The sequence below is a fragment of the Pongo pygmaeus genome, chromosome 13 (assembly GCF_028885625.2).
Source record: "Pongo pygmaeus isolate AG05252 chromosome 13, NHGRI_mPonPyg2-v2.0_pri, whole genome shotgun sequence".
Lineage (NCBI taxonomy): Eukaryota > Metazoa > Chordata > Mammalia > Primates > Hominidae > Pongo > Pongo pygmaeus.
In genome coordinates, this window is record NC_072386.2 from 120,965,239 (window position 1) to 120,978,505 (window position 13,267).

Consider the following 13,267-nt stretch of genomic DNA (forward strand, 5'->3'; position numbering starts at 1 on the left):
ATGGTTAACAACAAGACTTCTTGTTGATTATAACAGTAGTGCTTGCAATAACCGGGAAGCACAGAGCCCACCCAGCAGAAGGAAGAGGCATGGCACAGTTTGTGTGTGTGTTGCGGGGCGGGGGTGCGGGGATTTGTCGCAGCACTGGGTAGAGGGAGCTGCAGAAGCCAGGGTCCTCATTGGCCAGGTCGGGGTGGGGGGAGTTGGGGTTGGAGGGAGACGGGGCCGTTGCGCCTCCCCCTCCCTCTCCCCCACCCCCTGCGCGCCATCGGCGGGAGGCGCAGGTGTCCACTGCATCCTGCGTGTCCCCATGCCTCGCTGCCCTGGCTGGGGCCCCAGCTCCCTTCTGCCTTCCGCCCCGCGTCCTCCCCTAACCTCGGATCTGGACGGACGAACAGTGGGGCTGGGAAAGTTTGAGTCACGGTGTGGGGAGCGGAGGAGGCGGGCCGTGACCCTGAATGGTGTGGGCTTTAGGACCCGCCTCGGGCGCCCAGCAGAGGGACCCGCCGCGCGCCCCTATCCCTCGCGCACTGGCCGCGGCCCGACGGAGCAAGGCACTGCCTGCAGCCGCCGTGTGCACCGGGGCGGCCGGCTAGCTCCGACCTGTGCCTCCACCGCAGCACCCGCAGCCAGAGCCGCGCTCAGCGTGATGCCCGGGGCGCCGCTCCTGCGGCTGCTGACCGCGGTCTCTGCGGCAGTGGCGGTGGCCGGAGCGCCCGGGACGGTAATGCCCCCCACCACGGGGGACGCCACCCTGGCCTTCGTCTTCGATGTCACCGGCTCCATGTGGGACGAACTGATGCAGGTGATCGATGGCGCCTCGCGCATTCTGGAACGCAGTCTGAGCCGCCGCAGCCAGGCCATCGCCAACTACGCGCTGGTGCCCTTCCACGACCCAGGTAGCGCCCCCGCACCCCCGCCCGCCGGGCCCCCCCTTCGCGGTGCTCTCACCTGCCCGACCCCCTCGGTTGGCCCCGAACGCACCTGGACGTCGTGGGCTGCGCCGCGGCTTGGCGGGCGCGCCTTCTCGGCATATCCACGCCGCAGGTACCCTGGGCACCTGGGCAGTCCTTGCAGCTGTCCCTTCTCTCCCACCCCCTGGAACATTCCCTCGCTCAAGAAATCTGCTCTCCCTGCTCTCCCGCGCCGTTGTGAGACTTCAGCAAGTGACCTCACCTTCCCGCGCCTTACCGGCCCCACCTGTGAAATGGTGAGGACGGCCTCCCAGACTCGCTGAGATGTTGAAATGAGGCATTCCTCTTGAGGACTTGGGACCCCACGAGCCTTTGCAGGGTTTTTCCTTTGGCTAATTCTTAGAATTCGCTCCCAGCATAGGCTTGGAGACCGGAAGAGCTCCCAGAGGCAGGCCTTGAGACGAAATGGGGTCCACCACGGACCCTGCAGCGGGGAGCGGACTCACCCTTGCTGGTCTTGCCCCCTCGCCTGTCTTCCCTGGGGAAAGAGCAGCACCTCTCGTGTGCTGGCCCGGTGGCCTCCACCTGCTGTGTTCTCACAGCTGAGTCCCGCCCTAACTCCTTCTTCCCTGCACGCTGCACCTCTGCTTCCCCTTTAACCCCCTTCCTTTCAGCTCAGTGTTAGGAGCGCCCTTGAAACGGTCCCTGGGCGCTCCACTGTAGAGAGTCCCAGGGGGAGCGGTTGCTGAGTGAGCTGCAGGTTCCCAGCCGCGAGGAGCAGGGCTGCTTTCCACACTTCTTTTTTTTTGAGGCAAGGTCTGGCTCTGTCACCCAGGCTGGAGTACAGTGGCGTGATCACAGCTTCCTGCCGCCTCAAACTCCTGGGCTCAGGTGATCCTCCCGCCTCAGCCTCCCAAGTAGCTGGGACTACAAGCATACGCCACCATGCCTGGCTGATTTTTAAATTTTTTGTAGACGTGGAGTTTCTCTGTATTGCCCAGGCTAGTCTCAAACTCCTGGCCTCAGTGATCCTCCCACTTAGGCCTCCCAAAGTGCTGGGATTACAAGCATGAGCCACTGCACCCAGCCTCCCCAGCGTTTTTTGATGGAAAATTTCAAACTTACAGTAAAATGGGGAGAAACGTACATGGAACTGCCTATGCCCACCACTGAGAGCCTCTGAGTCATATTTTGCTTTATCACATCTCTCTATCATTCACCCCTCTGTCAAGGATAGCTTTATAAAGCAACAAACAAACAAACAAACCCCCCCAAAAATAAAACACATACACACACACACACACACACACACACACACACACACAGATTCCTTGCAAAATTGTACTGCAGAGTGTTCTTGTGCTGAGGAAATAGACAGCGGCCATTGGCTGTATGAGCCAGCAAGTCCTTTCAGAGGGATTTGCATTTACTAGTCACAATACCATTACAGGTTCTTAGAAAATGGACAAAACGGTGGAAAGACATAGTTCTACGTAATCTTCAGGCTGAGTTTGTGGTCTAGGGGCTTGGAGGCCCCTCTGCTTCCAGGAGTTCCGGACACCACAGGGTTCTGCAGCTCAAAGCTCAGAAGGCAGGGCTCTAGACAAAGATTTCTAGGAACATCAGATGGACAGCTTCCATCTTGGAGTCAGGGGGCAACCAAGCTGGGGGTTGTGAGGAGGTGGGCTGTGAAGTATGTTCTGGCACTTGAGCTGGAACACAGGTCACCCTCCATCTCCCCAACTCTCTCACCCATTTTCTGAATTGTTCTGGGGCTTCCGAAGACACCACACTGAAGGAGCTTAGAGATCGTCGAATCTACCCCTTTATCTTACAGTTGGAGAAACTGAGGCTCAGGACACTGATGAGACTTTCCCAAGGCCACCTGCCAGGGTGGCGTCATTCCTGAATCATAACCCACATTTGTCTCTGAAATATGTGGCTCCAGTGGCCCAGCAGGATAGCAGCCTTTCAGAGCCAGATGTCGTGTCCTGAAGCCCAGACCAGGGTTCCTGAGGCTGTCCTCGCCGCCCCATTTGTGGCCACGAGCCTCAGGAAGCCCACCTCCCACCCCTGCTCTTCCCTCTCCTCTCTGGGCACTGAGCTGGTGTGCAGTTCTCCAGCCTTCACCAGGCTCAGCCCCCTCACTCCATCCTCTATGAAACAAAAATCCAGTCCTCCATCCTATTTCCCCAAATTAGCTTCCGAGTGACACCCCCCGGTTCAGATGTCGGGGAGACTTCAGCATCATGGAGCCCTTGATCTGTGTAGAGCCCAGGGAGGCTCACAGTGTGAAGGGGGCAGGGTTCATTCCACTGGGCTGGCAGCCCTCTGGGACAGGCCAGGTGGGGAGTAGAAAGTGACATGTGGTGGCTCAGGTGCCAGCTCGTGGCCATGGGCCAGTAAGCAAGGAAGAGGACTAAGGAAAGACCCCCCCTGAGGAAGCAGCCTGTGAGAAGGGCTTGAAGAACATCAATGAATGTTTACTGGGTTTTGGCCGTTTGCCTGGCAGATGCCAGGTGCTGGGAACACAGCAGGGACAGAGGACTCCCTGGGGCATGTGGAGCTGGCTGGGTAAGGACCAGGGGGTGGACAGGAGGGCTGATGTGGAGGGACAGGTGTGTGTGGGAGCTGGGTGTGCATGGGAGGAGTGGAGCGGGAACGTGGGGAGGGGCAAGATTGGACACAGCCATGACTGCAGGGCTGATTGATGCCTTGGCGGACTTGGATATCCTTTTCCTTCTATGGGCTGTGAACAGCCACCGAGGACTTCTGAGCAGCAGTTTGGAGCTGTGATTTAGGCCTGGCTGTGCCTTTTGAATCAGCAAGTAGAATCCCCTTTGGTGGAAGAGGAACTTGAGAAACGGGTTGTAGCTGTTTGTTCCAGCTCCCAGAGCTGCACATGGGGAGGGTTTTCTTAAAGGAAGCCGCTCTCCTAAACCCCAAGAGGCGGGTGCAGGGCAAATCGTGGTGGTTCTGGACTGTTCATGCTTGGAGACAAACTAAGATCCGTGCTTTGGAAATTTTACAGTTTCTAAATTAAAAAGTTCTATGTTCCCAGAATAGAAAAGTGAGAAATTCGCTAATCATTTCAAAAGAGCCCTGGTTCCTTTTTTTTTTTTGGAAAATAGTAGTAGAAACCAAGATCTAGTGCTAAAATTTAGGTTGTTTTCAGTTTTTCTATATTAAAATGTTACTAAAAAAACTCTCTTGTAAAAATCTTTGTCTGCATCTGTGATTGGTTTTTACGTAGGCTTAAGTTCCTCGAAGTGGAATTCCTAGGCCATTTTTAACACACCGAGTTGGGGGGATGACTCTTCAGGTTGTTTTCCAGAATGTTTCAGGAGATTGAACTTCCACCAGAAGCGTTTCAGGGGCCCGTTCAGCACAGCCACCCCCAACACTGGAAATTAATATGAAAACCTTTCTTTTCTAATTCAAAAATGGAAAATGATATCTTCTTGTTTCAATTGCTAGTGAGGTTAAATATGTCTTTCAAGCGTTTTTGGTGTGAATTTCTTATTTTGTAAACTGTCAGTTTCTTTGCAAATTTTTTCATGGGAGTTTTAGTGCTTTTATTTTTAGTTGGAATGAGGACTTTATGTTGATGATGTTATCTGTTTTTTTTTGTTGTTGTTGTTTGTTTGTTTGTTTGTTTTTTGAGATGGAGTCTCACTCTGTTGCCCAGGCTGGAGTGCAGTGGCGTGATCTCTGCTCACTGCAAACTCCATGTCCCAGGTTCAAGTGATTCTCCTGCCTCAGCCTCCTGAGTAGCTGGGACTACAGACGTGTGCCACCACGTCCGGCTAATTTTTGCATTTTTAGTAGAGACAGGGTTTCACCATGTTGGCCAGGCTGGTCTTAAACTCCTGACCTCAAGTGATCCACTCACCTCGGCCTCCCAAAGTGCTGGGATTACAGGCGTGAGCTACCATGCCTGGCCTTACCTGTTTTTTTGTTTTGTTTTGTTTTGTTTTTTTAAGTGTGCTTAGTATTTTTCCTGATTGCTTGTCTTTTAGTATTTGCAATTCTTGATGTTTTGAAGTTTTAAATGTCTATATAGAGAAATCTATATCCACTTTCTCCAACCCCTGCCCTTTAGAGATGGGATAGCTGAGTCTTGGGGAGGGGAGGCGGTTTGATGATGGTGGTGGCTGAGTGCGGGACCTGCCTGGGGTCACTGCAGCTGGAGGAGGGGGATATGTGGATCCAGGGCTGGCTCCAAAATTCCAGCCCCATTTGGAGAGAGAAGCAGGGGCAAGACAGGCCCCAGGAAGAGGCCTCGGCCTGAGATATTTCTGAGACTGGGTTCTGAGTGCCTGACTGCAGCCTTGACCGTGTCCACTGGGACACATGAAGCTGGGCGAGGAGGTGGGGCACCACGTGGGTGAGGGGTTGGGCCATTCCACCCATGCGTGCTCCTCACATGTCTGAGACAGTTCATGGGGCTGGCCCCACACCCTCCTCTTGCCCAGTGGAAAAAACCCCGCCTGTGGCTTGGTGGTTCCAGGCCAGGCTTCTGGGGCTCACATGCTGGAAGAGGGCTTGAGTGGAGCCAAGGTCACGGGTTTAATCATCCCTGCAGCCAGCGGGCCTGCTCGGAGGGACTGCACGCCACATCTGCCCAGCTGTTTGGCAAGTGCCCACCCTCAGTCGTGAACCTCCCTCCCTCTGCAGGCACAGGACAAGAGTCTGGGGAATGAGTTCTGAGTGTCTACAGCCTCATGGATGGTTGACAGCTTGCAACTGGGGTCAGACTGACCTAGATTGGACTCTCCTTTCTACTGCTTCCTAGTTGTAATTCCTTGGGCAGCTCACTTTACTTCCCTGAGCCTCCATTTTCTCATCTATAAAATGGGGATAATAAATAGTAGACCTCATAGTTTCTTGTAAGGCTTTTATGAGCAAATGCACGTCAAATGCTTAGAACAAACCTTGGTGCTTAGTAAACATCAAAACAATGGTAACATCACCATTACCACCATCATCATCATCACCACCACCACCACCATCATCATTGTTTTTGGAGGCAGTGTAGTCAGTGGCAAAGGGAACAGGCATTGGAATGAAACGTTTGTGGATCAGGACATTGTACAGGCTTGAAAAGTGTTCTTCCAAAATTCATGTCCTTCCTGGGACTGCAGAATGAGACCCTATTTTCTTTTCTTTTTTTTTTTTTTGAGACGGAGTTTTGCTCTTGTTGCCCAGTCTGGAGTACAATGGCACGATCTCGGCTCACTGCAACCTCTGCCTCCTGGGTTCAAGCGATTCTTCTGATTCAGCCTCCCAAGTAGCTGGGATTACAGGCATGCACCACCACACCCGGCTAATTTTGTATTTTAGTAGAGACGGGGTTTCTCCATGTTGGTCAGGCTGGTCTTGAGCTCGCAACCTCAGGTGATCCACCCGCCTCGGCTTCCCAAAGTGCTGAGATTATAGACGTGAGCCACCTCACCCAGCCTGAGACCCTATTTTCTTTTTTTTTTTTTTTTGAGACGGAGTCTCATTCTGTTGCTCTCAGGCTGGAGTGCAGTGGCGCTATCTTGGCTCCTGCAACCTCTGCCTCCTGGGTTCAAGTGATTCTCCCATCTCAGCCTCCCGAGTAGCTGGGATTACAGGCACATGTCACCAGGCCCAGCTAATTTTTGTATTTTTAGTGGAGACGGGGTTTTACCATGTTGGTCAGGCTGATGGTCTCGAACTCCTGACCTCGTGATCCTCCCACCTCGGTCTCCCAAAGTGCTGGGATTACAGGCATGAGCCACCACACCCGGCGACCCGATTTTCAAATAGGGTCATCTCAGATGTAATTAGCTAAGCCACGATGAGGTCATACTGCCGTAGGGTGGGCCCTTAATCCAATATGAATGATGTCCTTATAAGAAGAAGAGAAGAGACAGACACCCAGGCAGAAGGCCACGCGATGATGGAGGCAGAGATCAGAGTGAAGTGTCTACAAGCCAAGGAGCACCAAGGGCTGCTGGCATTACCTGAAGCCAAGAGAAACACACATGGCACATTCTTCCTCATAGCTTTCAGAGCGAGCACGGCAATGCTGACCCCTGGATTTTGGACTTCCAGCCTCTAGAACTGCGAGAGAAGAAATTTCTGTTTTTAAGCCACCCACCAAGTTTGTGGTACTTTGTTACAGCAGCTCCAGGAAACTAGTATAGACATTAACTAGCACTTACTAGTGGTTTGACTGTCACCAAGGGCATTGCTTCTGTACGTTGGCATCTTCAGTTGTAACAGGGAGACATTAATAGGACTGAACTTAAGCTTGTAAAATAAGACGTGCTCAATGCATAGAAACAGTTGTTACCATTACCACCACCACCACCATCATCGTCGGTATCATCAATATCAGTATCGTCATCAACATCATCTTTGTCAATATTTTCATCATTTTCATTGTCATCAACATCAGCTGCAGCAGCAGCAGCAGGAGCAGCATCAGCTTTGTGCTAGGAAGGGCAGCGTGTTAAGACCTAAGGTTGTTGGGAATTTTTGTCCAGGACCAGCCCTGCTTGGATAGGGTGAAAGAGGGAGATAAAAAGGGACTCAGTTGACTCCTCTCATGGATGAGCCCCCATGGGGACAAGCCAAGCGTCCTGCCCTGTTTGTCCCGGTGCCTCACTCTCCGTCCTGCTGGAAGATGGAGCTTGAAATGCTGCCCTTGCCAATAGCTCCCTGTCCCAGGGAAGCTTCGGGATGGTGATTGATAATGATGCAGCAGGTCCCAGGAATGACAAATGAAGCCATGAGCCAGCCTTAATTAATGACAAGAAGGCATCCATCTCTGTTTTGCTGCCTGGAGCTGCAGGTTGGAGGGTGGCAGGTGGGCAGCAAGGAGGACAGATAGGGAGTAAGCCTCCGCATCCCCTCTCCTTCTTGGTATCTTGAAAGCTGGCCCTGCCCTGGATATGATGGGAATGGTCGGCAGGAGCTAGCTCCCAGGGCAGGTTTGGGGACTGTCTGTTCAGAGATTGCATGGGGATTGTGTGTGTGTGTGCGTGTATGTGCACGTGTCTGAGTGCATGTGTGTGTGTGTGCGTGTGCACTCTCCTGAGAAAATTCTTTGTTCATAACTTGGGGTGGACATCAAAAAGCTCTTGCCTTCCGTCTTTGCTGGGGCCTGCTCTCTATCTCCAGAGGAATCACAGACACCTTTGCCGATCTGGCCAGTGCCGCTTGAGCATGGCCAGTCTCTCCATATGTCCAAGGAAACTGCATTTGGTTTCCTGCCTTGTTTCAGATCTGTTCTCTGGGCTAGGGGCAGCAACGTCCTGTGGTGGAGGGCCTGGGGCTCGGGTGGGCCGGGCATTCAGCAGTATTTGTTGAGTGTTAACTGAATGCCTGGCATCATGTTGGGCACAGGATGTAAAGATAAGTGAAACTCGGGTCCTGACCTGTAGCTGCTCAAGCAGTATGGGATTCACTGAGAAGTTTATTCATTCATTCCTTTGGACAATATTTATTCAATATTGATTTAAGCACTTACTGTGTGCCAGGCACTGAGCTCGGTATGAGGCCTGCCGTGGTGAACGACAGAGACAGGGTCACTGCCTGCGTGATGTTTCCAGTCTACTCTTGCCCCAGATCCTCCCCCCTGACATGGAGGGGCTGTCTTCTCTTGGGGCCTCAGTTTCCACATCTTTAAAAAGGTGCGGGTCTTCAGATCTCTTCCTCCTCAACATTGTTTTGTTTTTTTGAGATGGAGTCTCGCTCTATCACCCAGGCTGGAGTGCAGTGTCACAATCTCGGCTTCCTGCAACCTCTGCCTCCCGGGTTCAAGCAACTCTCCTGCCTCAGCCTTTTGAGTAGCTGGGATTACAAGCATATGCCACCACGCCCAGCTAATTTTTGTGTTTTTAGTAGAGACGAGGTTTCACCATGTTGGCCAGGCTGGTCTCAAACTCCTGACCTCAAGTCATCCGCCTGCCTCGGCCTCCCAGAGTGCTGAGATTACAGGCGTGAGCCACCGCGCCTGGCCCTCGACATTGTTATGTTTGGCACATAGGTTGTGGTCAAATTGACTTTTCTGAAATTGATTCTTGCTGAAGACCAAATGGTGAAAGCTGTGGTAGGGTGGAATGATATCCTCCCAAAGATGTGCCTGTCCTAATGCACAGAGCCTGCAAATGTATGACCTGCCACGGTGAAAGGGACTTTGCAGGTGTGACAAAGTCATGGCTCTTGAGAAGGGAGATTGTCCTGGATTATCCAGGTGAGCCCTTTATAATCACAAGGGTCCTCATAAGAGGGAGGCAGGAAGCTTGGAGTCAGAGAGGGAGCTGTGACGACAGCAGCACAGGAGAGAGACAGACACCCTACTGCTGCTTTGAAGATGGAGGAAGGAGCCATGATCCAAGGCCTCTAGCAGCTGGAAAAGGCAGGGAAACTGATCCTCCCCTAAAACCCCCAGGAGGAACACAGCCCTGCTGACACTTGGATTTAGGACTGCTGGCTTCCATAGCTCTGTGTGTGTGTGTGTGTGTGTGTGTGTGTGTGTGTGTGTGTGTTTGAGACGGAGTCTCGCTCTGTCACCCAGGCTGGGTGCAGTGGCGCCATCTCGGTTCACTGCAAGCTCCGCCTCCCGGGTTCACGCCATTCTCCTGCCTCAGCCTCCCGAGTAGCTGGGACTATAGGCGCCCACCACCATGCCTGGCTAATTTTTTTTTTTTTTATTTTTTAGTAGAGACAGGGTTTCACCATGTTAGCCAGGATGGTCTCAATCTCCTGACCTTGCGATCCTCCCACCTTGGCCTCCCAAAGTGCTGGGATTACAGGCGTGAGCCACCGCGCCCGGCCTGTGTGTTGTTTTAAGGCACGAAGTTTCTAGTAATTTGTCACAGAAGCAATAGGAAACTGAGACAGAGGCCAACCTTAAAATCCTTTCCAGGGCTCTCTGGTCCAGGGGATCCTTCCTATAAAAATGATGTTTGACTGAGTAACTTTCTGAAAATTTGCTCACACTTGTTCAGTGAAAAGAATCAGGTTAGAAATAGTATGTTATTTATACTTCAATAAAAATTCTGCTTAAAATAGTATGTATTTTTGTAAGATGTATTTATACATTTAAATATATGAATATAAAAATTGAAGATTATATACAAAAATGAAAATTATTATCTCTGGTTGGTAGAAATACAGGCAGTTGGCCGGGCACGGTGGCTCATACCTGTAGTCCCAGCACTTTAGGAGCCCAAGGCAGGCGGATCACAAGGTCAGAAGATCGAGACCATCCTGGCCAACATGGTGAAACTCTGTTTCTACTAAAAATACAAAATTAGCCAGACGTGGTAACAGGCGCCTGTAATCCCAGCTACTCAGGAGGCTGAGGCAGGAGAATGGCTTGAACTCGGGAGGCAGAGTTTGCAGTGAGCAGAGATTGTGCCACTGTACTCCAACCTGGGTGACAGAGCGAGACTCTGTCTCAAAAAAAAAAAAAAAAAAAAAAAATACAGGCAGTTGTGCCCCTTCCCTTTTTTGTTTTGCTTTGTTTTGCCTGTCAGGAATTTCTATGTCTAGTTCCTTGAGAGCAGGAGTTAAGAAGAGCTCTGTTCTTGAGGTTGTCCAGACCTGGGCTCATATCCCAGCACTGCCACTTATTGGCTGTGTGTCACTGGACAAGTTACAGTCCCTGGGCTTCCATGTTCTCTTCTGTAAAAATGTGGGTAAGACTTGGACCCCAGCACTTTGGGAGGCCGAGGCGGGTGGATCACATGAGGCCAAGAGTTTGAGACCAGCCTGGCCAACATGGTGAAACCCTGTCTCTACTAGAAATACGAAAAAATTAGCCAGGCATGGTGGTACACCTCTGTAATCCCAGCTACTTGGGAGACTGAGGCACAAGAATCACTTGAGCCCGGGAACTGGAGGTTCCCGGGATTACAGGATCGCACCACTGCACTCCAGCCTGGGTGATGGAGTGAGACTCAGTCTCAAAAAAAAAAAAAAAGGCCTGGCGCAGTGGCTCATGCCTGCTATAATCGCAGCACTTTGGGAGGCTGAGGCGGGCGGATCACCTGAGGTCAGGAGTTTGAGACCAGCCTGGCCAACATGGCAAAACCCCGTCTCTACTAAAAATACAAAAATTAGCCGGGTGTGGTGGCAGGCGCCTGTAATCCCAGCTACTAGGCTGGGGCAGGAGAATCACCTGAACCCAGGAGGCAGAGGCTGCAGTGAGCTGAGATTGCACCACTGTGCTCCAGCCTGGGTGACAGAGCAAGACTCCGTCTCAAAAAAAAGACTTGGACTTACCAGGTGCTAGGAGGAATTCAGTGAGCTGATACACAGGAAGCATCTCAGGACATAGCCTGGCACTTACAAGGTATTTAGTAACTGTCATTATCATTCATGTCATGTTAATTTCTTTTTACAATGAACATGTGTGATTACCTAACAATGAAATAACCAGCACTGAGTAAAATGATTGCTCTTCTTAGTCAAAGTAGAATTTGAGGACCTCATATTGAAGCAAGACTGTCTTTGCACTGTGTGAGAATACCCGCTGGAGCCTGGCCAAGTGCACGTTCACGTCAGCAGTGCCTCTCCCCATTTGCTGAGCCTTTGCTCCATGCCAAGCTGTGTGCTAAGCTCTGTACCAGGGGTTTAGCTATCTGGCTTCACTGAATTCTCACAGTGATGGTTCTTGGTCAGGAGAAATGGGGTTGTTACATGTCTCGTTCTACAGATGAAGAAACTGAGGCTTGGGGCAGTGAAGTGAGCTCTGCCTGACAGTCCCCACGGCCCAAAAAGGATAAAGGAAGGATTCCAATCAGATCTGGTTGAGCTCCAAGGCTGATGACTGAGCTGCTGCAGTTGGGCTGAATTTGTTACTGTGTAGTTCAGAGGAAAGGACGTGGTGGGGATGGCCAGGGCAGACGAGGGAGGACAGGGTGGGACGAGATGGATAAACATAGAGCAGAGGGGCCAGGGCCACGGGGGAAGCTGGTGTCAGCTCATCCTTGATCATTGTGGGGCATGCTGGATAATTCTACAGGCTATCTTTTCTAAGAAAGACTGAGGTCCGCCAACTGGTTGCTGAGAATGAAAGTTTATTTAGAGCGACTGGAATTTAGAATTCCTGAACTAAAAATAGTCTGTTATTAGAGTTCACTGAGGCTGGGCACAGTGGCTCACACCTGTAATCCCAGCACTTTGGGAGGCTGAGGTGAGTGGATCACTTGAGGTCAGGAGTTCAAGACCAGCCTGGCCAACATGGCGAAACCCTGTCTCTACTAAAAATACAAAAATTTGCTGGGCGTGGTGGCACATGACTATGGTCCCAGCTACTCAGGGGGCTGAGGCAAGAGAATCGCTTGAACCTGGGAGGTGGAGGTTGCAGTGAGCCGAGATCATGCCACTATACTGCAGCCTGGGCGACAGAGCGAGACTCTTTCTCAATAAATAAATAAATAAAATAAAATACATAGAGTTCACCGAGGACTCAAATATTTTCCTAAGAAACCTGATGTCCACACGACCTTGCACAATCCCCACTGTGCGCTTATCCGCAAGGCTCCCCGGAACGCCAGCCCTGCTGTCCAGCACTGGTAGTGTTGTCTTATGTTGGCGTGGATCTCCATTACTGCTATTTAAAAAAAAACAAAAAACTCTTTGTTAGTGAACATTTCAAATATATACAACATAAGTAGAAGAGAATAATGAATCTCCATGTACCCATCACCCAGCATCGCCAAATATTAAACAGCCCTGTCATTCTCGTCTCATCTGTACCTCCTCCCGCCCCCAACCCCCACTCAGTGATGATCATTTGTTCTAGTGCTTTGCTTATGGGGTAAATTTACATACATTGAAATGCTCCCATCTTAGCTGCACACTTTTGACAAATGATACACTGAGGAACCCACATTCCTATCACAATATAGAATGTTTCTGTCTCAGACAGTTCCTTCCAAGTCAAGCTCCTCAGGCAACCTCTGTTCTGTTTTTCTTCACCTTAGATTAATTTTGACTGTTCCAGAACTTACTATAAATGGAACCATATTGTGTGTGCTGTTTTGTGTCTGGCTTCTCTCGCTTGGGAGGTGCCCCTGTTGTTGCCTGTATCGGTAGTTGTCCTGTCTTATTGCTGAGGACAACCTGGTTCTGTGAATTTACCAGTTTGTTTATCTCTCCACCAGATGATGGACATCTGGCTTGTGTCCAGTGTTGGACTATTGTGAATACAGCTGCTATGAACCTTAGAGTACAAGCCTTTGTGTGAACATATGTTTTCATTTCTCTTGGGGACATACCTAGGTGTGGAATGGCTGGACCCCATGGCAGGTGCATGTGTAACGTTTTAGAAACTTCCATTTTCGTCCAAAGTGGTTAAACCATTTTGT

The 13,267-nt window shown here is 51.0% G+C and overlaps 1 protein-coding gene across 9 annotated transcripts in view; it reads left to right on the forward strand.

Moving 5' to 3' along the window:
- Positions 1-533: 533 nt before the first annotated feature.
- Positions 534-13,267, forward strand: part of HMCN2 (hemicentin 2) — a 164,570-nt gene continuing 151,836 nt past the window's right edge. For 8 of the 9 annotated variants that reach the window (XM_054501581.1, XM_054501583.1, XM_054501582.1 and 5 more), the window contains exon 1: positions 616-899. In XM_054501581.1, coding sequence (XP_054357556.1) covers positions 650-899 — 250 coding nt within the window. In that variant the 5' untranslated portion in view covers positions 616-649. Of the gene's footprint in view, positions 900-13,267 lie in introns of all 9 variants that reach the window. The other variant, XM_054501579.1, reaches the window with a different exon arrangement.